The sequence below is a fragment of the Ranitomeya imitator genome, chromosome 1, assembly GCF_032444005.1.
Source record: "Ranitomeya imitator isolate aRanImi1 chromosome 1, aRanImi1.pri, whole genome shotgun sequence".
NCBI classification, from domain to species: Eukaryota; Metazoa; Chordata; class Amphibia; order Anura; family Dendrobatidae; genus Ranitomeya; species Ranitomeya imitator.
This window is the reverse complement of record NC_091282.1, coordinates 522,645,686-522,671,855: the sequence shown is the minus strand read 5'-3', so window position 1 is coordinate 522,671,855 and position 26,170 is coordinate 522,645,686. Positions and strand designations below refer to the sequence as shown.

The 26,170-nt window shown below is 43.3% G+C and overlaps 1 protein-coding gene across 3 annotated transcripts in view; it reads left to right on the top strand.

Annotated features, from left to right (window-relative positions):
• The window catches only part of CORO2A (coronin 2A), a 215,869-nt gene that overhangs the window by 131,278 nt on the left and 58,421 nt on the right, over positions 1 to 26,170 (top strand). For all 3 annotated transcript variants that reach the window (XM_069766896.1, XM_069766902.1, XM_069766888.1), the window contains 4 exons: positions 5,386 to 5,586; positions 10,722 to 10,838; positions 13,496 to 13,645; positions 18,961 to 19,140. In XM_069766896.1, coding sequence (XP_069622997.1) covers positions 5,386 to 5,586; positions 10,722 to 10,838; positions 13,496 to 13,645; positions 18,961 to 19,140 — 648 coding nt within the window. The remainder of the gene's footprint in view (positions 1 to 5,385; positions 5,587 to 10,721; positions 10,839 to 13,495; positions 13,646 to 18,960; positions 19,141 to 26,170) is intronic.

Below are 26,170 nucleotides of genomic sequence, written 5' to 3'. Positions count from 1 at the left end.
CTAACCCTAACCCTAAATTTAGCCCCAACCCTAACCCTAAATTTAGCCCTAACCCTAGCCCTAACCCTAGCCCTAACCCTAGCCCTAACCCTTGTCCTAACCCTAGCCCTAACCCTAGCCCTAACCCTAGCCCTAACCCTAACCCTAATTTTAGCCCCAACTGCTCTTCTCCTGCGGGCCGGCAGATGGAGACAGATCTCTGTGCGCTCTGCTACAAGAGGGTGCACCCACATTCTTTTCTGTGCACGCCTTCTCTGCCGCTGCTGCCTCTAAAATAAAAATATATATATATTTTGTAAAACACAACGATGAGAAAAATATATCAAACATGCCTGGAAAGCAATGCGGAATATGTAAGGGTGCGTGTCCACGTTCAGGATGGCCTTCGTTATCGTTGGAGCGCCAAAGCCGCTATGTGCAAAGCCCCACCCCCTTCTGGGACGCAATGATGCCAGATGTGTTCATTGTACAAATCCGGCATCATCGCACCCCACGCATAGGGCCCTGTTTTATTCCTTGCGGAGCCGCAGCTTCTCTGCAAGGAACACAGACATGCTGTGATCATAAAAGACGCGCAGCATGTCCGGAGTCGCAGGGCTGACGGATGACACACAGTGGACATGTGATTTCATGAAATCCCCTCCACTATGCTGTTACATCTGGACGCTGCATGTTTGACGCTGCGGCCCCACGTAGCGCCAAACACACAGCGTTTCCAGAACGTGGACATGTACCCATAACCCAATATATAAAACAAACAGACATCTGCTTACCTGACGTGTATGACGATTCAGGATTAGAAGCAGCAACCCCAGGATCGCAATCCGGTGTGGCGTGCGGAGCTGGATCCGCGGGCTGTGATCTGGCCTACGCTCAGCACTCTGCAGAGCGCTGTCATTAAAAACACGTCCACTCATTTTGGTGTGTTAAGTCCCAAAATGGAGGATGGAAGAAGAAAAGGGTTGGACAAGGAAATGACATCATTTTATTTTTTTTTCCCCACTGCAGTAAGCTTTATTTGTGTCAAAACACAGACAATCTGCAGAGAAAACTGCATAAAAAACCGCACCAAAAACGTACCAAAAAACGCACCTGCGTTTTCTGCCAAGAGCTGCGGTTTTTAGTGCAGAAAAAACAGCAGGGAAATCAGGAACGTGTGAACATGGCCTAACCCTAGCCCTAACCCTAGCCCTAACCCTAACCCTAGCGCTAACCCTAACGCTAACCTTAGCCCTAACCCTAGCCCTAACCCTAGCCCTAACCCTAGCCCTAACCCTAGCCCTAACCCTAGCACTAACCCTAGCCCTAACCCTAACCCTAGCCCTAACCCTAATTTTAGCCCCAACTGCTCTTCTCCTGCCGGCTGGCAGATGGAGACAGATGGCGGGTGCACTGCGCATGCGCCCGCCATTTTCTTTTGCCCAGAAGATGCCGGCGGCCAGGAGGAGCAGCAGGAGGACCCAGGGACACCGGTAAGTATGATAGGGTCGCCGAATCCCCCTATTTCTCTGTCCTCTGATGTGTGATCACATCAGAGGACAGAGAATTACACTTTGCTTTTTTTTTTTTTTTTGCGGTCGCCGGTAAACAGTTAATTACCGGCGATCGCAAAACAGGGGTCGGTAAAATTGACCCCGATCATGCTCTTTGGGGTCTCGGCTACCCCCGGCAGCCGAGACCCCAAAGATTCTCCCGGGGCCGGCCGGCGGGCGCACTGCGCATGCGCCCGCCATTTTGAAGATGGCGGTGCCCACCGGGAGCCACGAGGAGCACCGAGGGAGATAGGTGAGTATCGGGGGGCTATCTGGGACCCCCTTTCTCTGTTCTCTGATGCCGATCACATTGGAGGACAGAGAAATTAAAAAGAGATCGCGTTTTTTTTTGTTTTTTTTTTGCGATCACCGGTAAACAGTTAATTACCGGCGATCGCAAATGCGGGGTCGGTAAAAAAAACCCTGAATCATGTTCTCTGGGGGGCCCCCGACTCTGGGGGGCGCTATTCACTTTTTCCACAGCGCCGTTAATTAATAGAGTTTCAATTTCAGAAGCATGAAAGAGTCTTTTGATTAATGTAGATCTTGTAAAATTAAGACTAATAGATTGTGGTTAAAGGGAATTTGTCAGCAGTTTTTCTGCTACATAATCTGAGGACAGCATAAAGTAGGGGTTAAAACGCAGATTTGAAGGATGTGTCACTTATCATACTGCATTTTGTGTACTTACAGTAAAGGTTTCATCACTAGGACATTATCATTCCTATGACTAGGTGGCTTACTAGTCAGACTCCGCTCCTCCCGTTATAAGCAGCTCATTGTCAATAGACAATGCAAATACAGAGCCTGGTGTGGGCGGGGTTGGCTTTCTCAGCTCTGCTGCATTGCTCAGTATAAAAACTCACAACACCTATATATATATATATATATATATATATATATATATATATATATATATATATATATTAGCATTATTCACTCTGAATCCACAATGTGCACATTCCAATACGAACAAAGAAAGCCAATGCATGAACAAGTATGTCCAAACCTTTGATCAATACTGCATATGTAAAGGCTAGTAGTGTGGAGATTTGGACCACGTGTTCATGCAATGTTTTTCTTTGTATTGGAATGTGCACATTGTGGATTCAGAGTGAATAATGCTAATAATTGTATTACTGGAAATATGGAAGTTTAGGTGGTTACTGGGTATTGCTGGGGTTCTGAACTGTCTATATTCTTACTGAAAACCCCCCAATAGCTACAATTCCTAGCTTTATTGGATGGAGCAAACATTGAATCATTATTCATTATTGAACAGCAAGGGAAAAAGTTCACATTTTAAGTGTCTGCATGGTTACAGTAACATAAGCTAAAGGTAAAAAGAAATAAACATTGCAGCACTTGGCTATGAAAGGAGACTACAATTACAACATGGAGTGTCAAGCCAACTAATGCTATTCAATCCACCTGTAGTGTGAACAACCTTTTGTCGGATGTTGAAGGATAAAAGTTGAGGCTTTTGTGAAGTGCCAAGTTGATAATGTTATCAACACACACCTATTAGTTGTGTTAAATTAAAGCTTTTTCCCGTATCACAATCGGAGATAAAAATAACAAATATATATATAAATCTTGAGATTTTCACACTGGATTTTTTTAGACTGCTCCTTCCTATTGTTTTAGGAAGCATGAACCAGCCTGTACAAAGGTGATAGTAAAGGGAGAGGGAGCAGGGTCAGCTGTGACATCACTTATTATGATTAGTATATATACAGGCGTTACCTGTCATTGTAATTCTGGCTAGGCTGACAAGGAACCTAGCTAAAATCTTTTCCTGAAAAGAATGAGTAGGAGTCTAAAAAAGCTCCATTGGCCACTGTGAAAATTGCAATATTACTATAAATAAATACTATTTTAAGAAGCACTCCTCCCATCAAAGTTTTCATCCTCTTAATATATTGCAATCATCATATTATATAGCACTGTGTACTTACAATTGCTCATTTTGCCTTTCTACCAAAGTAATTCTTCTCTTTTCAATTAGGTCTAGGACATCACGTGATTGAAAACTAACTCGCTGAATCCTTTAGTTGTATGTAGGAACAAGAAGTCTCTATTCCCTGCATGAGTCATCACTGTAACTACAATTCTATATCACTGAAAAGTCCCTGGCAGCCTGGCTCCACCTTCTCTTAAACACCCTCCCCCTTTGCTTTTAGCTCTCCTCATTTTTACTTTTTGTCAGTGACCTGGAATTGTAGTTCTAATGATGACTTATGCAGGAAAAAGAGATTTCCTGTTTCCACATAAAGCTTAGAAGGATTCAGCTTGTCTGTTGTTAATGACTTGATGTCATAGACTTAATGGAAAATACAATTGCTCATTTTGCCTTTCTACCCAGCTAATTCTTGTAAGCATAAAGTGCCATATAATATGATTATTCCAAAATATTAAGTGGATTAGACTCTGATGAGAGTGCTACTTTAATGAACTTCATCATATGAGAAAAAACATTGCCAGAAATCCTATCTAATCAATAAGTCTTTTTCTGACAACTGCTTCCCATTGCGTGTTTTTCCATATTAGATGCATAGAGCATGCTCTAATAAAATAATAAAATTCATACCAGCTTACAATGCCCCTCATTCCTTCGCTAACATTGCCTTGCTCCCCCTGCTGGTTTCTGTGGAGACTGGCATATAATTTGTGTAGCCAATTGGTGTCACATTGACCAATATGGCACTGCTGCAGATACATGTCCATACAACAGGGGGAGAAACTACAGAGCCTGGCAGGGGACCCTGGCAGCATAATAAAAAATGTCACTATAATGCTCAAAATAGCTATTTTTAGAGTTGTCAGTGATTGTATTACTTGTTAAAGCCACAGAGAAGATTTTCTTATAAAATGCAGTAGAAAAAAATTGACCTGTCAGCTACACCCAGCAGAGGTATCCAGTATATGCAGGGGGGAACTGAAGGGTAGCATTCATAAGGCTTGGATTCCATTCATATCCTGCTACTTCATAGCTGATGTGCTAAGTTACATTATAATAACTGCAAATGCACACATTTAATTAGAGATAAAAACAGTGAATAAACCTGGAATAACACCACTCCGTTCTTTGGTAAGTGGCCGTTATCCGGTGTTACAGCTCAGTTCCTATTAAAGTGAAAAGGAGATGAGCTGCAGGACCAGGCTCCAATAACTGTTCACATCTGGTCACAACAGGAGCTGAAAGCAGCTGTTTGATGGGGTGCCTGTTGTTGGACCCCCAACGATCTCCTGTTCGTGACCTAGCCAAAGGATTGGTCATCAGTATTTGAAGCCTGTAAAGTCCTTTTACTCTACATACACTACCATTTTGAATTGAAGATGTTTATGTTTCAGAGAAATCCAATAACGTATGGGTACCATTTCCAATTTGACAGATTCTCCTGGGACCCCAACTGATCAGCTGTTCGCAGTGCCAACCGCCGGATTTTAGCAGTTGTGAATGGAGCTGGGGAGATGCCACTACACAATTGACAGCGATGCAACTTCTAACATCCGGTTACCACTAGCACCGAGAAGAGCTGACCAGTTGAGCTTGTGGGTGTCGGGCCCCCACTGATCTGATTTTAAAGTAGTGGAACAGCCCTTTAAATGTAGTGTATGTTTCTATAACACTGAGGACTCCTAATATTTCAGTTTATTCTAATCATAAACCCAAATGTCAGATTTCCCAACAAAAAAACATGACCGTTTTCCTAGGAATCAGTGAGCAACTGATCCAGTTATGTTTAGAAATCTTTGTTCTCTTACATACCATAGCCATGCTCTGTATGTATAACACTCATAATATCTTTGAAAAAAAACCTAAAATTAATTATTTACATTTTCCCCGCAGATGTCATGGCAGCCTCAGTATCGAAACTCTAAGTACCGTCACGTCTTCGGCAAACCTGCAAACAAAGAGAATTGCTACGACAATGTGCCTATTACAAGAAGTGTACATGACAACCAATTCTGTGCCGTAAATCCGAGCTTCATTGCGGTAGTGACAGAATGTGCAGGCGGAGGAGCCTTCATTGTCATACCCATACAACAGGTATGATTCACCCTGCTTAAGCAAATTTATCATTCCAAATATAATTATTATTACTACGAAGAAGAAGACACCTAACCAACCCTTCAGTCTGCAGAAAAGCCTACATGATCCGTGCTTAGCCATAGGAACGAAATCTTGAATAGGCTACGAATGAGTAGGCCAACTATGATTAGGCATGCCATGATTGTATTGATAGGTGAGATCAATTGTTTAGGAACAGAGCATTTTACCAATGTAATCCTTGTTAAGACTAGGGCTTCATGAAATAAGTTGCCGTATAATATCATGATGGTTGAGACACATTCGCCCGCTTTCTCCAGAGAGAAACAATGTCCCGTGCAATCTTCTCACAGCCAGAACAATTCCACCCATCTTGGCTTAGAGCTCATTCAGACACCAGTGACTTTTCTCGTACACGCAAAAGCCAGAGTTTCATCGCTATTTTTCACCATCAGATTATGGTCAGAGTTTATCAATTTTTTTTCGAATTAGAAAAAAAAAAAATCATGACGGTTTCTCAATATTCTCATATCAAATAGTCTGTGAAAAACGGACAGCACACAGTTGCTGTTGGATTTTTTTATGGACCTAGTGACTTACACTGGCATGTTTGATCCAACACTCTGATAGAAATCGGATGTCTCGTAATTTTGTGCAGACCCTCAGTCCTCAAGAATCCATGTACAGTACGTGTGAATAGACTATAATAGGTAAGAGATCTATCCGTGAAATATTTGTATGAGAAACTTGATATCTGAATGAGCCTTAAAGGTGAGAGCAGGTGAAACGCCACAACGCAAGTGAGCAAGTTGCACCAAGATCCAAAAGTGAATGGCTGACTACATGTTTAACCATCCATCCCACTCCATATGTGGCCATGGGACTGTTTGGTATATCCAAATTTTTGGTCAGTATTTTTAAGCCCCAAATCAGGAGTTGCTTAGTTTTCTTTCTCTGTAGATGCAACTCCTGATTTTGATAAAAAAAATGCTGAAGTAAAATAGAGATGTGTGAATAACCTGACAACATAGTTTTTCTTAATGATGGTCAAACTGTGTATTATTTTTGAAACAGAAAAAGGAAAAAAATCTAATGTAAATATACATTATATTCACTGAAGTATATAAGGATTTGTGGGCTCAAGCTGTGAGTCCATTTGATTTGTACAGCAGAATTTGGAAACCTCTGACCAGAAGGTTCTTGGTAAGTTAGACAAATTTGGTCTCATAAAAAATTCCTAAACTTCAAAAATATTAAAGAGGTTGTCCGCTACTTAAACACTGATGACCTATCTTTAGGATAGGTGATCAATGTCTGATCGGTGGGGATGTGATACTCGGCAGCCTCACCGATCAGCAGTTCTTAGTGCCTGCAGGGCTGGAAGTGATCATTGAAGGAGCTGCTCTGTCTACGGATAGTGGCTGGTTACTGCCCATCCACCCCGTATTCAATGCAGTAGAGGGCAGATGTGCAGTACCTGGCCACAGCCACCATCTGTAGACAGAGCAGCCCTGTAATTGAGCACTGCCGGCACCGAGAACAGCTGATTGGCAGGGGTGACGGATGTTGCACCCCCACCAATTAGACATTAATGACCTACCCTAAGGATAGGTCAGTGTTAAAGTAGTGGACAACCTCTTTAAAAATGGCCATGTTGACCCAATAATCTGACAGCTTTGTAGGGGTAAATAAGCCATGAATCTGGAGGATAAGCTGGAGATCTGTGTTTTCTCAAAATGATTATTGTGACAGATATGCCTGTAATAAATGTCTACAGGGCTCATAAGTATGAAACTGTGATTATGTCAGTAGGGAACATTAACTTGGATTGTTTTGTAATACGCCATTGACAACCATATATCACCATGTAATTTCTCATTGATATTAGATGTGTATTATTTTGTTGGTGAAGCTTATATCAGTCATTGTTGCAGAGATAATTTAAGCTATAGCAGTAATTTCACATGTCATTAAGCTCTACTTTTAGTTTGTTTATAACTCTTTTCTGTGGTTTACTTTCTCCCGGGAAAGTGTGGTTACAATCAGCATGGTTGTCAATAAAGCACGTCATGGAAGTGTTCATTTCACTTATTAAACAGTCCTATAGGTGTAGAGGATGTGTTGTGTCATAACTGAAATTCTGGGAAACCTGAGTAATAGCTAGTGTGATTTCATTTTATATCCTTTGCGTTTGCTTTAAGAACTGTGCTAAAGGCTCTGGAGAAGTGCTGATATCACTCACTGTTTCTATCTCCGCCCTTGATGTCTTCTTATAGAAGCTGCAGCATGCAGCAGAGTGCCGATGCTGCAGTCGCATCTCCCACAGTGTCCATCACCCAGCATCCAGGACATATTCAGAGGGCGGTGATGCAAGAAACTAATACAGCACAAAGGGACTGCAGGGCTTACCTGCCCAGGTCTCAGAACTAATGCACTCCCAGGATGCAGCAAACCCATGTAATAAAGATGGCGGCAATACAGGTGCAAAATACTGATCAGACAGCCACTCACAACCTGCCAACTCATGGGGGGATGATTGCTTAGTATTAGATTGCACAAAAGAGGCCTGTATAGGGCACTGGTCACACACAGGTAGTGCACAGTGTCTGGCTTACAGCCTATTAGTGACGCCCATACTATTAGATCAGGCGGGCTGCCCAGTGCTATCTAAATGCATCCCATGATGGCAAACACCCCAGTTTACAAAGCCAAAAATGCTGGGCCTGCCTGCTCCCTGAAGCAAAAAACTAGTAAGTAACTGCAGTGCTGTTCCCTGATGACGTCCTGTTCCAGGAGGGGAGATGGACACTGCATCACAGGAAGTGCAGCAGAAAAAACACATTTAGGGATTAGCTAGATAGGGAAAAGTATATGGTATTGTGCAATAGAGCAAATCACAAAATTGGTAAGGGTGTAAGGATAGATATTTAGCAAATACATATACGGACCATCACTTTAAAAGGAATCCTGAACACTAATTCATGTTGCGTGAAGCACAGGCAGCATGAATCAGAGACTGACTCTATAATGGCAGTAATCTATGTTTTACTCTGAAATGCAACTTATCCCTTCTCCTCTACCCTTGACTCACAGATCTTTCCCTATCCACATATTTAGGAGAGACCTGCCAGTATAGAGAGAAGCTGCTTAGGACTTGCCTCTTGGACTTGTCATTCTAGTTGCATTGTTCCCAGCCATCTTTGAGAAATATATATTTTTCTGACATGCAATGGTCCTGAGTAAGTCAAACCTGACTGCAATAATGGAGTCTGTCTGTTTCCTGCTGCCCATTGTTCAGGTAATATGTATTAGGGTCCTGTTTTAGGGGATATTCCCACATAAAACAATTATGTCATATCCTAAGGATATGACGTCCGGTACCTAAGTGTCTGATAGATGTGAGTCTCACCTCAAGAATCTGCAGCGGTCTCTAGAACAGTGGTCCTACCTCCACATCCAGTAAGAATGAATGGAGAGATGGCTTTGCTACCTCGGCCGTTTCTGCAACTCTCATAGAAGGGAATGGAGATAGCCATGCAAAAGAGTGCTCACCACTCTATTTATTCTCTGTCTGGATTTAGGTGTAGGTCTCAGAGGTGAAATATTCAGAGAGTATGGAAACCTTCCCCTGCAGCCAAGTATTCGGGGAGGTCTCATGGGAACACAGACCCTACAGTTTGTTTGTTCATTTCTTACTTTAATATCACTTTGTTTTATGTTTGGATGGTTTCTGATATGAATTTAAGGGTTAAATGATTAATGTGTAAAGCTGTGGTAACACAAGCTGGTTATTTCTGGTTTCTGTTGGCGCTCTTTTTATGCCTTTTCATTGGTCAGCTGTAAATAACCGGGAAGAATCTTGTGTATAAATAGGCAGTTTTCCCTCAGTTTTCCTCATATGGTTTATGAAGAGAGAAGATCCCGCCCGCCCTCCCTATTTTGTTGTGTTCCTTTCCTTGTCGTGGTTGTTTATTTGAGGGTAAAATCGCCCCAACTATTGGGTGGATTGTTTCAGTTATTTATTGGTATTATTTAATTAATTTATGAAATTCTTGGTATTAATTTATTTATTAAGATATTTATTGGTAATATTCAATTAATTGATTTCATGTCACCCTAAATAAACATCACGGCCATTGAGTTCCAATTTGAGGCTTTGTGTCTTTATTTTAATTAAGAATGGGTTTTGTGTTACCATGCTGTAAATGTCTAAAGGTGAGCATAAACCGTAAAATCTGTCATTTTAACTTGTGTGTCGACAATGACACTACTCTTCCGAAGTGTATACATGTAACATGTCCATAAGGTGTTCCTCTCTAGACAGTCGCATGCATCTGGGCAATCCCTTCAGCAGCACCTTTCAAATGGTCTGCAACTAAATATTTTTTCAGATGTCAGGACGTCTCATAATTTAGAATTTACGCTCCATAAATTGCTTAGGTTATCCAGGCTGAGAAGAAAAGTTTGCATTCAATCTATGTGACTACAGGCTGCCAATTTGCGACATTGTGCCATGTACACGCACACTGTCATGATCCATATGTTATTCCCCATGCGAGTGGTCTGTCACGTGACCACATGTATGTGATTTGCCCAGTCACAGGCCAACTATGCAAATATGTACGTGAGTTCACATGATTGCCCACTCACACAGGGAATACAGGGGAATCGTGACAGTGTGAACATCGCACAGTGTCACAACTGGCAGTCTGCAGTAACACATAGTGACAGCAGACTTTTTGTCTCCTGGAAGTACCTTTTCAGGCCACCATATACATTAGACTAGACTAAAGTTGATCAAACTTGTCAATATCAGCAGTATCGGCCAACAGTCTAATGTGTGTGGGGCCTCCCAACTCTCCACGACAGATGATGTCAGACGAGAGAAGGATCCCACCTGTTGGATTTCCAACGGCGGATCCTTTTGTTATCTGGAATATAAACCGCTACTACAGAAGTCTGGCAGTGACTCTCATAAAGGACAAGATGACACACTTCCAAGCTGAGCATACTTGTGTGTTGGGGAGTAACGAAAGGTAATTGTGTTTAATGTGTATGGGGTCTTTAGATTTATAAAGATGCATGAACTGTAATATAAATTACTTATACTTGCTTCTTATGTTTGTATTTTGAAGTCCGGAAAGCTTGACCCTCATTATCCTAAAGTTTGTGGCCATAGAGGAAATGTGTTGGACATCAAGTGGAATCCTTTTGATGACTACGTCATTGCATCCTGTTCTGAAGATACTTCTGTAAGTTCATAAAACTGAGATTTAAAGGGAATCTGTCTCCTCAATTTTGCCTTATAAACTGAGGCCACCGCCATCAGGGGCTTAACTACAGCATTCTATATTGCTTTAGATAAGCCCCCGATGTAACCTGAAAGAAAAAACAAGTTGGATTATACTCACCCAGGGGCGGTCCCTGTTCGGTCCGGTCCGATGGGTGTCACATGTCCAGGTCCGGCGCCTCCCATCTTCATACGATGACGTCCTCTTCTTTGCTTCCTGTCGCGGCTCCGGAGCAGGCTTACCGATTTGCTCTGCTGAGGGCAGAGCAAAGTACTGCAGTGTGCAGATGCTGGGAAAAGTCAGAGAGGCCCGGCGCCTGCGCACTGCAGTACTTTGCTCTGCCCTCAACAGGGCAAATCAGTACGCCTGCGCAGGAGGGCGATGTCAGGGAGCCTGTGTGGATGCATAGATGCATAAAGCATAGATACAGTATGCAGAGGAGCTGACGTGATGAAAGAGACAAAATCTGAGGAGCAGTCAGCAGGAGGTAAGAAGAAAGGAGTAAGAGATAGAAATGATTATTTTATATGAATCAAAGGGGAGAGGAGCTCCGCGATACCAAGGAATGTTGTGGACAGTGACACCTCACGACCATGCCGAGCACAGGCTCACATGTACAATCCCATGGGGGAGTCAGAGTAAGGGTACCGTCACACAGTGAAATTTTGATCGCTACAACGGTACGATCCGTGACGCTCCAGCGTCGTAACAATATCGCTCCAGCGTCGTAGACTGCTGTCACACTTTGCAATGTACGACGCTGGAGCGATAATTTCATGACGTATGTGCGATGTAGAAGCCGTTGGTTACTATGCGCACATCGTATACGATATATGTTACACCATGCGATCATGCCGCCACAGCGGGACACTAGACGACGAAAGAAAGTTTCAAACGATCTGCTACGACGTACGATTCTCAGCGGGGTCCCTGATCGCAGGAGCGTGTCAGACATTGCGATATCGCTCGAACGTCACAGATATATCGCTCGAACGTCACGAATCGTGCCGTCGTAGCGATCAAAATTTCACTGTGTGACGGTACCCTTAGGCATAATCCACTGAGTGCTGGCCGTTAGTCATTTATGCAATTCTCAGTAGGTAGGCTGGGGAGAGCAGTTTGAATGGCACAATTCTTAGGGTGGTCTCAGTGCTTTGGGGAGGTCACTAAATACACCAACGCAGCCACAGTTCTCAAATAAATAAATGGTAGTGCCTGGAAATACTAGGCACCCAGGACGAGCAAGGGCTGCATAAGTAGACACTAAAAGTCTCCTTACACAAGCTGGTAATTGGGGAACGAGTGTTAATAGTTAGCCTGTGTAAACATGCTGGTGAATAAGCATCCAACAAAGAAAATGCATATTTGGCAAGCGATTGAGTTATTTATGTGTTCATAAAAATCATCATTATCGGCAGCACATCACCCGTGTACAATTTTATGCTGTATGCAGACAGAATGATTGTAGCAACTAGCAACGATCGTTCTCGTCTCATCTCTTCCCTTTTGACCTTCGTTTGACCTCTTGCTGCCTTATCTGCTCGGACTGATGTTCCTTCTTTCCTGCTTCAAAGATGGCTGATTCTGCCATGCCACCGCTACCTTTCCTATCCCACAAGAAATCCAGGGGAGGCATGGTTTTGACCTAACGCTACTCTCCCTGCCACTGTTGCACCCCTCAAGAAAAACCATTTGTGGAGCATTTTTTATTATTATTTTGCCACACTTGGATTTTTTTCCTGCTTTCCAGTACATGAAATGATAAAATGGATGGTGTCATTCAAAGGTACAAGTTGTATCACAAAAAACAAGCCCTAATGCAGTTATGGTTGATGGAAAAATAAAAGTTATGGCTCTTGGAAGAAGGGGAGGGAAAACCAAAATACAAAACAGAAAATCGCCATGTTAGGAAAGAATTAAAATAAACTTGTAAGCGTGGTTGGGGCAGCAAGAATCCCTTGATAGGTTCTCTTTAATTATTAGAATTTTTTTTTAATTTGTTCATATTCCAAATGTAATTGCACAAAAAGATGAATAAAAAAGAGAAATCATGCCTTCTCATTGAAAAATATTTAGAATTGAGAGTCCTCAGTGGTTGATACCTTTTTTTTGAGGACTCTCAATTCTAAATATTTTTCTCTCTACTGGCTAACACGGTACCAAGATATATAGCCTTCTCATTGAGGAAAACGTGAATTATGAAATTGACTCTTATGTAAATGGATGCTTTCAAAGTGGAATTTTTAGGTTGACTGTGTTTTTTTTGGTGCTACGTCGTAAAATAGTTGTAATTAAGGAAACTGCAGCCTTATTTAAGTAAATGTGAAGGGATATCTTAGAGAGGGACACATGGTGGTTTAGGTGTGTGTCCCTCTAACTCTGGATTGGTGGAGAGCCCAGGAATGATACCTCCATTGATCATAAAATGGTGACATATTTTAGTGATATACCATCAAGTTATAAGAAGGGTAGGTCCATTTAAGACCTCATTGTGCATAGGTCTAAAGCTGGTCACACCTATGAACAGTTGTGTTACTTTGGTTGTTTTTTTTGTGCCTGGGTCAGTGAGGCAAAGTAATGCTTTTATTTTTTTTCTCCAATCTTTTTCCCACAAACAGGTTAAAATTTGGGATATTCCAAAGCCTTTTGTAACAAAGAATATAATCGATGCACGGAAAGAACTTGTGGGTCATGCTAGAAGAGTGGGTCTGATAGAGTGGCATCCGACAGCTAGTAATATTATATTCAGCACTGCGTATGATTACAAGGTAAGGCACTTGGATTTAGTATCTTTGAGAATTCTCATCTAATATGCAGATAAATACATTTATGGTTTAGTGAGATGACCAATTATGCCCTGTCACTAGAAGCACTTGATTAATGCTTTGTTAGGTTAAAGTATATTTTAATAACCAAAAATGTCATCTAAATATTGACGATTATTACATGAGTGTAGCAATAGCATAGTATTGGTACCTCTGTGCCAAGGATCCCATACTTTAATATGGAATGCAGCCATTTCTCAACTGTACTTGCTATAGACTGGCGAGTCAGAATAGAACAGGTACACGTAGTTATACACTTAAACTGGTAATTTCTTATAAACCATGTCTGATATTATCAACAACAAAACTTAGCAGAAGAGTTAGATTTACCGTACTTTAGGAAAGCAAGCAAAAGAAATACAACATGTACTGTAGATATTCACAACTTAACAGAACTAATGGACATTTCCGTCATAGCTTAGTGAACCTTCCATTTACCATGAGACCTAGAAGATGCATGTGAGCTACAAATTTGTAGCACTGTGGCTAGCACTATCACAGAGAGCATTGTGGCTGGCGCTGTCACTAGGAGCACTGGATGTCGCGGGGAACACTGTGGCTGGCGATGTTGCTGGAAACGCTGGCTGTCACAGAAGGCACTGTAGCTTACGCTGTCATGGGGATCACAGTGGCTGGCGTTGTCATAGGGAGCACTGTGGCTGGCGCTGTCACGGGGAGCACTGTGGCTGGCACTGTCACGGGGAGCAATGTGGCGGGCGCTGTCACGGGGAGCACTGTCGCTGGCGCTGTCACGGGGAGCACTGTGGCTGGCACTGTCATGGGGAACACTGGCTGCCGCTGTCATGGGGAGTACTGTGGCTGGCGCTGTCACGGGGAGCACTGGCTGGCGCAGTCACGGGGAGCACTGGCTGGCACTCACGGGGAGCATTGTGGCTGGCGCTGTCACGGGGAGCACTGTGGCTGGCGCTGTCACGGGGAGCACTGTGGCTGGCGCTGTCACGGGGAGCACTGTGGCTGGCGCTGTCACGGGAAGCACTGTGGCTGACGCTGTCACGAGGAGTACTGTTGATGGCGCTGTCACGTGGAATACTGTGACTGTCACGGGGAACATTGGCTGTCGCAGAGAGCCCTGTGGCTGGAGCTGTCATGGGGAGCACTGTGGCTGGTGATGTTACAGGGGGCACTGTGACTGTCGTGGTGAACATTGGCTCTTGCTGTCTGGGAGAGCACTGTGGCTGGTACTGTGGAAGAGAGCACTGTGGCTGGCGCTGTCCCACTGAGTGCTATGGCTGTGTCTGTCATGGGGAGCACTGTAGCTGTCGCTATCATGGAGAGCAATATAGCTGGTGCTGTCACAAGTAGCACTGCGGCTGGCGATGTCACGGGGAGCACTGTGACTGTCGTGGTGAACATTGACTCTTGCTGTCTGAGAGATAACTGTGGTTGGTACTGTGGAAGAGAGCACTGTGGCTGGCGCTGTCAAGGAGAGCACTACGGCTGGTTCTGTCACACTGAGCACTATGGCTGTATCTGTCATGGAGAGCACTGTGTGTTGTGAATTCTGCTCTTGGGCTCCCTCTGGTGGTTATGAGTGGTAGTGCTGCTGTAGTTGGATCGCAGCATTTATCAGGTGTTTCTATTTTTTGCAATTTGGGCTGGGCTATTTAGTCCTGCTTTATCCTTTAGTCAGTGCCAGTTGTCCATTGTTTTTGGAGGATTCACATCCATACCTGGTCTCTTCTGTTCTGCTGTCCATTTCAACAAAGATAAGTTCTGGCTTTGTTTTTGCTGTCCACCTGCTGTGGACCTTATAGTTCTGTGTATTTTCATGTTTTGTCTAGTCCAGCTTTGTCTGTGAAGGATTTTTTGCAGCCAAGCTGTGTCTTCCCTCTCCTCTCACAGTCAATATTTGTGGGGGGCTGTCTATCCTTTGGGGATTTTCTCTGAGGCAAGATAGGTTTCCTGTTTCTGTCTTTAGGGGACGTTAGTTCTTAGGCTGTGTCGAGGGGTCTAGGGAATGTTAGGTACACCCCACGGCTACTTCTAGTTGCGCTGCTAAGTTCAGGGTTTGCGGTCAGTACAGGTACCACCTTCTCCAGAGTACGTCTCATGCTGCTCCTAGGCCACCAGATCATAACAACTGTGGCTGTCACAGTTAGCACTATGGCTGGTGTTGTCCCACTGAGCGCCATGGCTGTCTTTGTCATGGGGAGCACTGTGGCTGGTGATGTCACGGTGAGCACTATTACTCGCGCTGTCGCAGGGATCACTATGGTTGGTTCTCTGCCACTGAGTGCGAGGGCTGTCTCCGTCCTTGGAACACTGTGGCTGCCTTTGTCATGGGGAGCACTATGGCTGGCACTGTTCCACTGAGCACTATGGTTGTCTCTGTCATGGGGAGCACTGTGGCTGGTGCTGTCACAGGTAGCACTGTGGTTGGTCATGTCACGGGGAGCACTGTGGCTGGTGATGTCACGTTAAGCACTGTGAATGGCGCTGTCACAGTGAGCACTATGGCTGGCGCTCTCTTACTGAGTGCTATGGCTGTCTCCATCCTTGGAATACTGTGGCTGTCTCTGTCATGTGGAGCGCTGTAGCTGGCACTGTCTTGGGGAGCACTATGGCTGGCGCCGTCCCACAGAGCGCCATGGCTGTCTCTGTCATGGGGAGCGCTGTGGCTGGTGCTGTCATGGGGAGCTCTGTGGCTATCATGGAGAGCACTGTGGCTGGTGATGTCACGGGGAGCTGTGTGGCTATCATGGAGAGCACTGTGGCTGGTGATGTCACGGGGAGCTGTGTGGCTATCATGGAGAGCACTGTGGCTGTTGATGTTACGGGGAGCTCTGGCTATCATGGAGAGCACTGTGGCTGGTGATGTCACGGGGAGCTGTGTGGCTATCATGGAGAGCACTGTGGCTGGTGATGTCACGGGGAGGTCTGTGGCTATCACGGAGAGCACTTTGACTGGTGATGTCACGGGGAGCTCTGTGTCTATCATGGAGAGCACTGTGGCTGGTGATGTCACAGGGAGCTCTGTGGCTATCATGGAGAGCACTGTGGCTGGTGATGTCTCGGGGAGCTCTGTGGCTATCATGGAGAGCACTGTGGCTGGTGATGTCACGGGGAGCCCTGTGGCTATCATGGAGCGCACTGTGGCTAATGATGTTACCGGGAGGTCTGTGGTTATCATGGAGAGCACTGTGGCTGGTGATGTTACGGGGAGCTCTGTGGCTATCATGGAGAGCACTGTGGCTGGTGATGTTACCGGGAGGTCTGTGGCTATCACGGAGAGCACTGTGACTGGTGATGTCACGGGGAGCTCTGTGGCTATCATGGAGAGCACTGTGGCTGGTGATGTCCCGGGGAGCTCTGTGGCTATCATGGAGAGCACTGTGGCTGGTGATGTCACGGGGAGCCCTGTGGCTATCATGGAGTGCACTGTGGCTAATGATGTTACCGGGAGGTCTGTGGCTATCATGGAGAGCACTATGGCTGGTGATGTTACGGGGAGCTCTGTGGCTATCATGGAAAGCACTGTGGCTGGTGATGTTACGTGGAGGTCTGTGGCTATCATAGAGAGTACTGTGACTGATGATGTCACGGGGAGCTCTGTGGCTATCATGGAGCGCACTGTGGCTGGTGATGTTATGGGGAGCTCTGTGGTTATCATGGAGAGCACTGTGGCTGATGATGTTACGGGGAGCTCTGTGGCTATCATGGAGAGCACTGTGGCTGGTGATGTTATGGGGAGCTCTGTGGCTATTATGGAGAGCACTGTGGCTGTTGATGTTACGGGGAGCTCTGTGGCTATCATGGAGAGCACTGTGGCTGGTGATGTTATGGGGAGCTCTGTGGCTATCATGGAGAGCACTGTGGCTGATGATGTTACCGGGAGGTCTGTGGCTATCATGGAGAGCACTATGGCTGGTGATGTCACGGGGAGCTCTGTGGCTATCATGGAGAGCATGAGCATTGTGGCTAATGATGTCACTGGGAGCTCTGTGGCTATCATAGGGAGCTCTGTGGCTGGTGATGTCACAGGGAGCTCTGTGGCTATCATGGGGAGCTCTGTGGCTAGTGATGTCACGGGGAGCTCTGTGGCTATCATGGAGAGCACTGTGGCTGGTGATGTCACTGGGAAAGCTGTTGCTGCAGCTGTCATGGGGCGCACTTTGCCTTAAGCTGCACAATTAGTTATGACCCTTATTATGTTTTGATCAACATAAAACAGAAGGAAGGAAAAACTGATATACTTTTGCTTAGCGCAGGCCATGAGCAGGTGGAGTTATTGTTAGTAATATTGTACATGAATAGCGTTTCTAGTCTAGAAGGAAAATTGGCTGATGTGTGTGGATTTTATTTTAAATCTTCTGAAATATTTTAATATTTCTGGAACAAAATATTTTGTTTTCCACATGATGTAATGAAAGACATGTTCTGTCTGATCACTTTTATACTTATTGGAAAAACTCATTATTTCAAGAGCAATAATGGGCTCAATAATGTCCATAGCTGGTACTGGACTTTATGAGATCAATGGGGTCCCAGGAGCATAGCTGTGTGGAATTGCAAGATGGCTGGACTTTCAGACCTGGTCTTGGACTGTCAAGTTTCCAGATCACTAACACTTAAGCATTAAATATGTTTTGAATATAATATGTTATCTATAATATAACTGGAGATGTGTCCTTCTCTTTGAAGCCTCTGGCACTTGCGCAGTGTGGTGCAGGAGTCAGTGCATGCCGCATTACGGCGTCATTATCTCCAGTCTCCAGGACGTCGGCTGTAGCAGCTTCTTCACGAGAGAGAGAAATATTCAAATATACTGTCAACAGTGCACACGTGCTGGGCATAGTCGCGACATGCCCTGACTGAGGCGCCATTTTATTCAACTGTCAAATAATTTGCACTGACCCGTCAACAGTGTTCACACGCCAAAATGAACTTTATTCTCCCCTCCAGCATTCTGTTTAAGTCACGGGAGCGGCGTAGGTTCAGTCACTGCTCTGACTATACAGAGTGGCCGCTGTAACCGCAGCCCCGGTCCTGACTGACACTGGCTCTACATTAAGGCCGGCTGCCAGTCAGGGCAGAGGACATTACAGTTGCCTCTCTGTGTAGTCAGAGCAGTGACTGAACCCACGCAAGCGCAGTGACTGAAACCGAATGCTGCCGAGGGGGCTAACGGTGTTATTTCTGGTGTATAGCAATGTACCAATAAAAATGCTCGCTACCCGGGCATAGAACGGGTTCAATAGCTAGTAGTGTATAATTGTACACTTCTGTTTGTTTTGCAGGTCATGATATGGAATCTAGACAGCAAGGAGCCAGTAATATACAGTCCTGTCAGGACAATAGAGTGTCATAAAGACGTCATTCTTTCTATGTCGTTCAATTTAGATGGAAGTCTTCTGGCTACGTCATGCAAAGATAGAAAAGTCAGAATCATTGATCCCTTGAAAGGATCCATTATACAGGTCTGCACATGCATATTCATCAGGTTATGTAATATTTATCCACAATAATTCCTTAAAGGGAACCTGTCACCCCCACAATCGAGGGTGAGCTAAGCCCACCGGCATCAGAGGCTTATCTACAGCATTCTGTAATGCTATAGATAAGCCCCCGATGTATCCTAAAAAATGAGAAAAAGAGGTTAGATTATACTCACCTGGGCGGTCCGATCCGGTGGGCGTCGCGGTCCGGGCCCTCCCATCTTCATAGGATGACGTCCTCTTCTGGTCTTAATGCTGCGGCTCCGGCGCAGGCGTACTTTGTCTGCCCTGTTGAGGGCAGAGCAAATTACTGCAGTGCGCAAGTGCTGGGAAAGGTCAGAGAGGCCCGGCGTCTGTGCACTGCAGTACTTTGCTCTGCCATCAACAGGGCAGACAAAGTACGCCTGCGCCGCAGCGTGAAGACCAGAAGACATCATCTGAAGAAGATAGGAGGCACCGGACCGCGACACCCATCGGACCGGACCGGGACCGCCCCTGGGTGAGTATAATCTAACCTCTTTTTCTTATCTTTTAGGATACATCGGGGGGCTTATCTACAGCATTCCAGATTGCTGTAGATAAGCCCCTGATGCTGGTGGGCTTAGCTCACCCTCGATTTTGGGAGTGACAGGTGCCCTTTAACGCTGATTTTACTGCATATTTCATAATGGCTTTGCGTTTTAGATGGTCAAATTCAGTGTTTTTCTCAAGCATACTGTATAGACTTTATGAATCGCAGCTACATATCTGTGCAGGAGTTTGTGCGGTTACAATAGAGTTATTAATTTGCAACCATATTCCATGTACAATGCCACAGCCACTTCCAGTCTGAAGTGTATTATCAAACGTAAGAACCAGCATGCGTTTCACCAATAAAAAAACTGTGATTAGCTAAATCAAATCAGCATATCAAATCGCTGCATTATACAACCAATTGATAAACGGGGCATACAGTGACTTACAGCTTGCTGTGACTCATTTCATACTTCAGGACTTATCTGTTATTAAGTATCTGTCCATTTTTATGGTTCACTCTCACTGGTGTAGATTCTGTCATGACAATATATAGCAAAAAGAGAGGTTATTAACCACTCCAAGACATAATTGGGTACCCAAAAATTATTCAGGGAAACCTAAAATATAACGTTTAATAAATAGTAATTAAAAACAGGACGACACAACATATAACAACAAACTCGTACATTAACCAAAAAGTCAATAGGACAAGGAACTGATAAACAGTCCAAAGAGAAATATTCAGTAGTCAAATTGGTACCCTACTCAGCCTTTAAGGTTGCTATTCCAACATACGCCTTTTTCAGGTAAAGCAGAGGAACCAAATATGTAAAAAAAGGGGGTGTTACTGTTATTCAAAAGAATATCTTTTAAACCATTTATAAGGTGAAAGAACAACACCGCTGGTCATCACCAATACAATGCTTTAAATACCAGGGGGTACATATAGTTATTGAAATGATCTCACCCAATTATGATGGTACCGCATACTGAAACATGTCCCCCATGTCTGGATAAGAGTCCAATGGATCAGTTTCCACTTATCTTGGATTTATTGGACTCAAAGACCATCATCAGGGGACCGGGTAGTCAGTCCGTGGCAGGGTGGATTTGATTTAAATCTAACTGATTTAAATCACAATTTAAATCACGATTTAAATCACTAGTCAGTAAGGCTTGATTTAAATCAGTGATTTAAATCAAAGTTTCTACCTAAACTAGTTCTTGCTACTTTAACATGCAAGTAGATGAAGATTTTTAGAATCACTTTTTATATAACTTTTTTTCTCCCCAGTTTAATGGGTTAATCATTCATATTTGGACACCACTGTTCTGTTGTACTTAGGAAGGAGAAAAATAATCCTGACCTTAATAACAATTTAAATAGATTTATTCAACTGAAACAATAACAACATTACAGCATAAGTTATTTGCTTAAACAAACATCCATGTTTGTTAACTAATTTGGCTAAACAAAATATATATATATTTTAAGAAACTTAGACTGTAAGCCCAGCCGGCACATGAAAAACTTAAATACTACTGTCCCTGCTGTCCTCTGTAGCTCACTTGTCGTCATCTTCATCATCATCTTCTTCTTTGTTCCTATTCATAATCTGGAAAAGAAAAACAAGTTTTCCTGCTTTATTGGGTCCCAACCGATTTCTCAATTTTGAATGAATGAGTCCAAAGGAAGAAAATATTCTTTCAACGCCTGCAGAAGAAGCTACTGCTGTTAAAAGTGAAATCATTACTTGAACAGTCTCAAAATCCAAGCGCTTAAGTGACTTCCACCAGTTTACTGGTGTGACCTTCCTTAAAATATCTTCAGCAAACATATATTTCTTGAATGGTTCCCCCTTAGCTCTGAAGTTTATTATAGTTGGCATTAAAGATGGATGATTGCTGGATACCCATGTCATAGCTAACTCCTCTTCCTCAGCACTTAGGTTTTGACCCTGATATTGGATATTGACAATATTTGACAAAAAATGAGCTGGAGTCAGTGCTTGTCCCATTCGTTTGTTTACTGCTTGTAATTTAATTCTGTCCATGTGTAGTTCTGTTTTTAAGTGTTCACTCAGTTCCTTCGAAATTTCAACAGCATCCGCAATAAAACAGCTATTTTTCTGTATTTTGTTTAAAGCTTGAGAGATGGGTTTCAGGAAGCTCAGCATATGTTCAACATTTCTCTTAAGCCCAATGTTGAGGATTTTGGCCGTGACAGTGCCATCTATTTTATCTCGATTTTCTTCACAAAGTGTCATCAGAATAGGCCAGTTTTTGATATACTGCTCAAAACAGTCCACCACAGAGTTCCATCTAACATCTTGTGGGAGCGTTAGCTTGGTTCCACCCATCCTTTTCAGAGCTGCTGCAGCAAAATGATTATTATGGAAGTATTTAGCAATTTCAACAACATTAGCCTTTATTTCTGGAACACTTAAGTCTTTGGCTAAGGCCGGCTTCACACTCAGCGTATGAAAATACGGTCCGTATATTACGGCCGTAATACGCTGAAAAGTCCCGAAAATAGTGGTCCGTAGCTCCTCCGTAGGCAGGGTGTTTCAGCGTTTTTTGCTCATGGCATCCTCCATATGTAATCCGTATGTCATCCGTACTGCGTGTTTTTATCGCAGGCTTGCAAAACCGACATATGGCTATACAAGGGATCCATGTGTAAAAAAAAAAAAACAACATATATACTGTCTATATATATATATATATATATATATATATATATATATATATATATATATATATATATATATATGTCAGTAGACACATATATGTATATATATTAATATTTCATCCAGCGCGATATAGCAGAAAGCCGGTAATTCAATTACCGGCTTTTGCTTTCTCCTTCCTAAAACCCGACATGATATGAGACCTGGTTTACATACATTAAACCATCTCATATCACCATTTTTTTTGCATATTCCACACTACTAATGTCAGTAGTGTGTATATGCAAAATTTGGCCGTTCTAGCTAGTAAATTAAGGGGTTAAATGGCGGAAAAAATTGGCGTGGGCTCCCGCACAATTCTCTCCGCCAGAGTAGTAAAGCCAGTGACTGAGGGCAGATATTAATAGCCTGGAGAGGGTCCATGGTTATTGCCCCCCCCCCCCCCCCGGCTAAAAACACCTGTCCCAGCCACCCCAGAAAAGGCACATCTGGAAGATGCGCCTATTCTGGCACTTGGCCACTCTCTTCCCATTCCCGTGTAGCGGTGGGATATGGGGTAATGAAGGGTTAATGCCACCTTGCTATTGTAAGGTGACATTAAGCCAAATTAATAATGGAGAGGCGTCAATTATGACACCTATCCATTATTAATCGAATACTAGTAAAGGGTTAAAAAAACACAAACACATTATTAAAAATTATTTTAATGAAATAAAAACAAAGGTTGTTGTAATATTTTATTTAACGCCCAATCCAGTCACTGAAGACCCTCGTTCTGTAACAAAAAAAAACATAATAAACCAACAATATCCTTACCTTCCGCAGATCTGTAAAGTCCAACAATGTAAATCCATCTGAAGGGGTTAAAATATTTTGCAGACACGAGCTTTGCTAATGTCAGTAGACACATATATGTATATATATTAATATTTCATCCAGCGCGATATAGCAGAAAGCCGGTAATTCAATTACCGGCTTTTGCTTTCTCCTTCCTAAAACCCGACATGATATGAGACCTGGTTTACATACATTAAACCATCTCATATCACCATTTTTTTTGCATATTCCACACTACTAATGTCAGTAGTGTGTATATGCAAAATTTGGCCGTTCTAGCTAGTAAATTAAGGGGTTAAATGGCGGAAAAAATTGGCGTGGGCTCCCGCACAATTCTCTCCGCCAGAGTAGTAAAGCCAGTGACTGAGGGCAGATATTAATAGCCTGGAGAGGGTCCATGGTTATTGCCCACACCCCCCCCCCCCCCCCGGCTAAAAACACCTGTCCCAGCCACCCCAGAAAAGGCACATCTGGAAGATGCGCCTATTCTGGCACTTGGCCACTCTCTTCCCATTCCCGTGTAGCGGTGGGATATGGGGTAATGAAGGGTTAATGCCACCTTGCTATTGTAAGGTGACATTAAGCCAAATTAATAATGGAGAGGCGTCAATTATGACACCTATCCATTATTAATCGAATACTAGTAAAGGGTTAAAAAAACACAAACACATTATTAAAAATTATTTTAATGAAATAAAAACAAAGGTTGTTGTAATATTTTATTTAACGCCCAATCCAGTCACTGAAGACCCTCGTTCTGTAACAAAAAAAAACATAATAAACCAACAATATCCTTACCTTCCGCAGATCTGTAAAGTCCAACGATGTAAATCCATCTGAAGGGGTTAAAATATTTTGCAGACACGAGCTTTGCTAATGCAAAGTTGCTCATGTCTGCAAAACCCCGGAGAATGTAAGTAAAGTAGGTCATTGACCTATATTTACCTGCATTTGCGGTGAGGCGCCCTCTGCTGGCTGTTCCTAGATCGTGGGAACTTTCCTAGAAATCCCTGGCTCGAGTTTATATGAGGACATCCAGCAGAGGGCACCCTCTTATGATCTCGAGCCAGGGAGCTTTCTAGGAAAGTTCCCACGATCTAGGAACAGCCAGAAGAGTTCGTTGCATAAATAAACTGGGCAATTTTTTCATCAATCAACTCTTTTTCTAATCTGCTAGTTCTTATCACAAACCTATCTATGGTGGTTCCAGGAGGTAAAGGTTTTTTCTTCCTTTTGGGTGATGGTGATATGTGGCTGTGGGTGTCTGATGATGATGCTGCTGCTAATGAAGCACTATCCTGGATGGATAACTCTGAAACTGTAGAACAGGATGATGGTGATCTTGGAGGTGGATAGTTTCCAGAATCCATGAATTCCCCTAAACAAAAAAAGTCAATGCTGTTATTTTATTGTTTATACAATTTCTGCTTACACACAACACATCACTGCCCCTGCCCCAAAAGGAATATTTGTTTTTCTTCATAACTGTACCAAATGACAGTAACGTGCAGTAATAATAAGAAATATAATTTTTCTCACACATGACAGTTCAGTCTTTAGAAATAGGATTCAATAAAAATGTTTACCAACCTGAAGATCCTGCCTGTTCAGAAGTGTTTCTTTGGTCATCTTCATCACCGCACTTCTCATGATGTTGCCTCATTCGCGCCACCAGGCCTTGCATCTCTTTGTTGCATAGTTTGCATTTTGCACGCATGCCTGCCTTACCGATAGGCGAAGGACCTTCATTAAAATATTCCCAAACTGGGTCTCTTTTACGGCCTGCTGCCATTATAAGGAAAGAATGTAATAAACCTCAGATCATACACACAAACAGATCCAGACTTGTCTGTCTGTGGCTATGCTGCAGTATTGTGCTCAAAGTTTCACTTTCATTTTCTTGTCTGCTTGCCCTTCCTCCTCCTCACACTTAGATTCACATTCTTCTTGTGTTGTGCAGATCTATTCCACTCCAAACAATCAGAAACATATTGTCTAACTTCTTGGACTTGGCACTGAAGGGGTTGATTCTGTATTCATAGGTTTGTAGAACAATAGGATTAAGGTCTTTTTCTCAACTCTGTTCATGTTGTAACATTTTTGCCGTGAAGAAGAGGCTGGGACCTCTGCGGAGTCAAATTCAGTTTTGAGAACTGCGTAAGTAAAGCGAGCGTCTGTGATAATATAGGAGAGAAACTGCCCACTAATCCTACAGAAACCTCTGGAAGAGCATGGCATTGTGAATGTTACACATATGCAGCCTTTATTCTACTGAGTTAAACAACTCAGCTTTATCTCATGATGGAAGAACCTTTGGATGGTAAAATATTTTCCTCAAAAAGCAGTTTATTGAAAAAAATCCGATTTAAATCAAAAAAATCCGATTTAAATCAAAAAAATCCGATTTTTTTGATTTTTAAAAAAAAAACATTGATTTTTAAACACCCTGGTCCGTGGTCAGATGGAGTGCTCAACCGAAACAAAGATCTCTAGGGAGCCTCTCATAAATCAATTCAAAAATGGCAACTCTTTTATAAGGTACTCCTATCAGTGGTAATGCTTGCACATCCAAAACAGCTGAGATACAGCTCAGATAGGCTGTATCTCTTTGTCTCGGTTGAGCACTCCATCAATTCCTGACCACGGACTGACTACCCGGTCCCCTGATGATGGTCTTTGAGTCCAATAAATCCAAGATAAGTGGAAACTGATCCATTGGACTCTTATCCAGACATGGGGGACATATTTCAGTATGTGGTACCATCATAATTGGGTGAGATCGTTTCAATAACTATATGTACTCCCTGGTATTTAAAGCATTGTATTGGTGATGACCAGCGGTGTTGTTCTTTCACCTTAGATTCTGTCATGCGAGCAAATTGGGCCGAGTATCCTAATGACACTCAGCTCAAATTCTGTGAGAGATTGATCTGAGTGTGGTCCGATTGTCTCACATGAGAGAATCACAG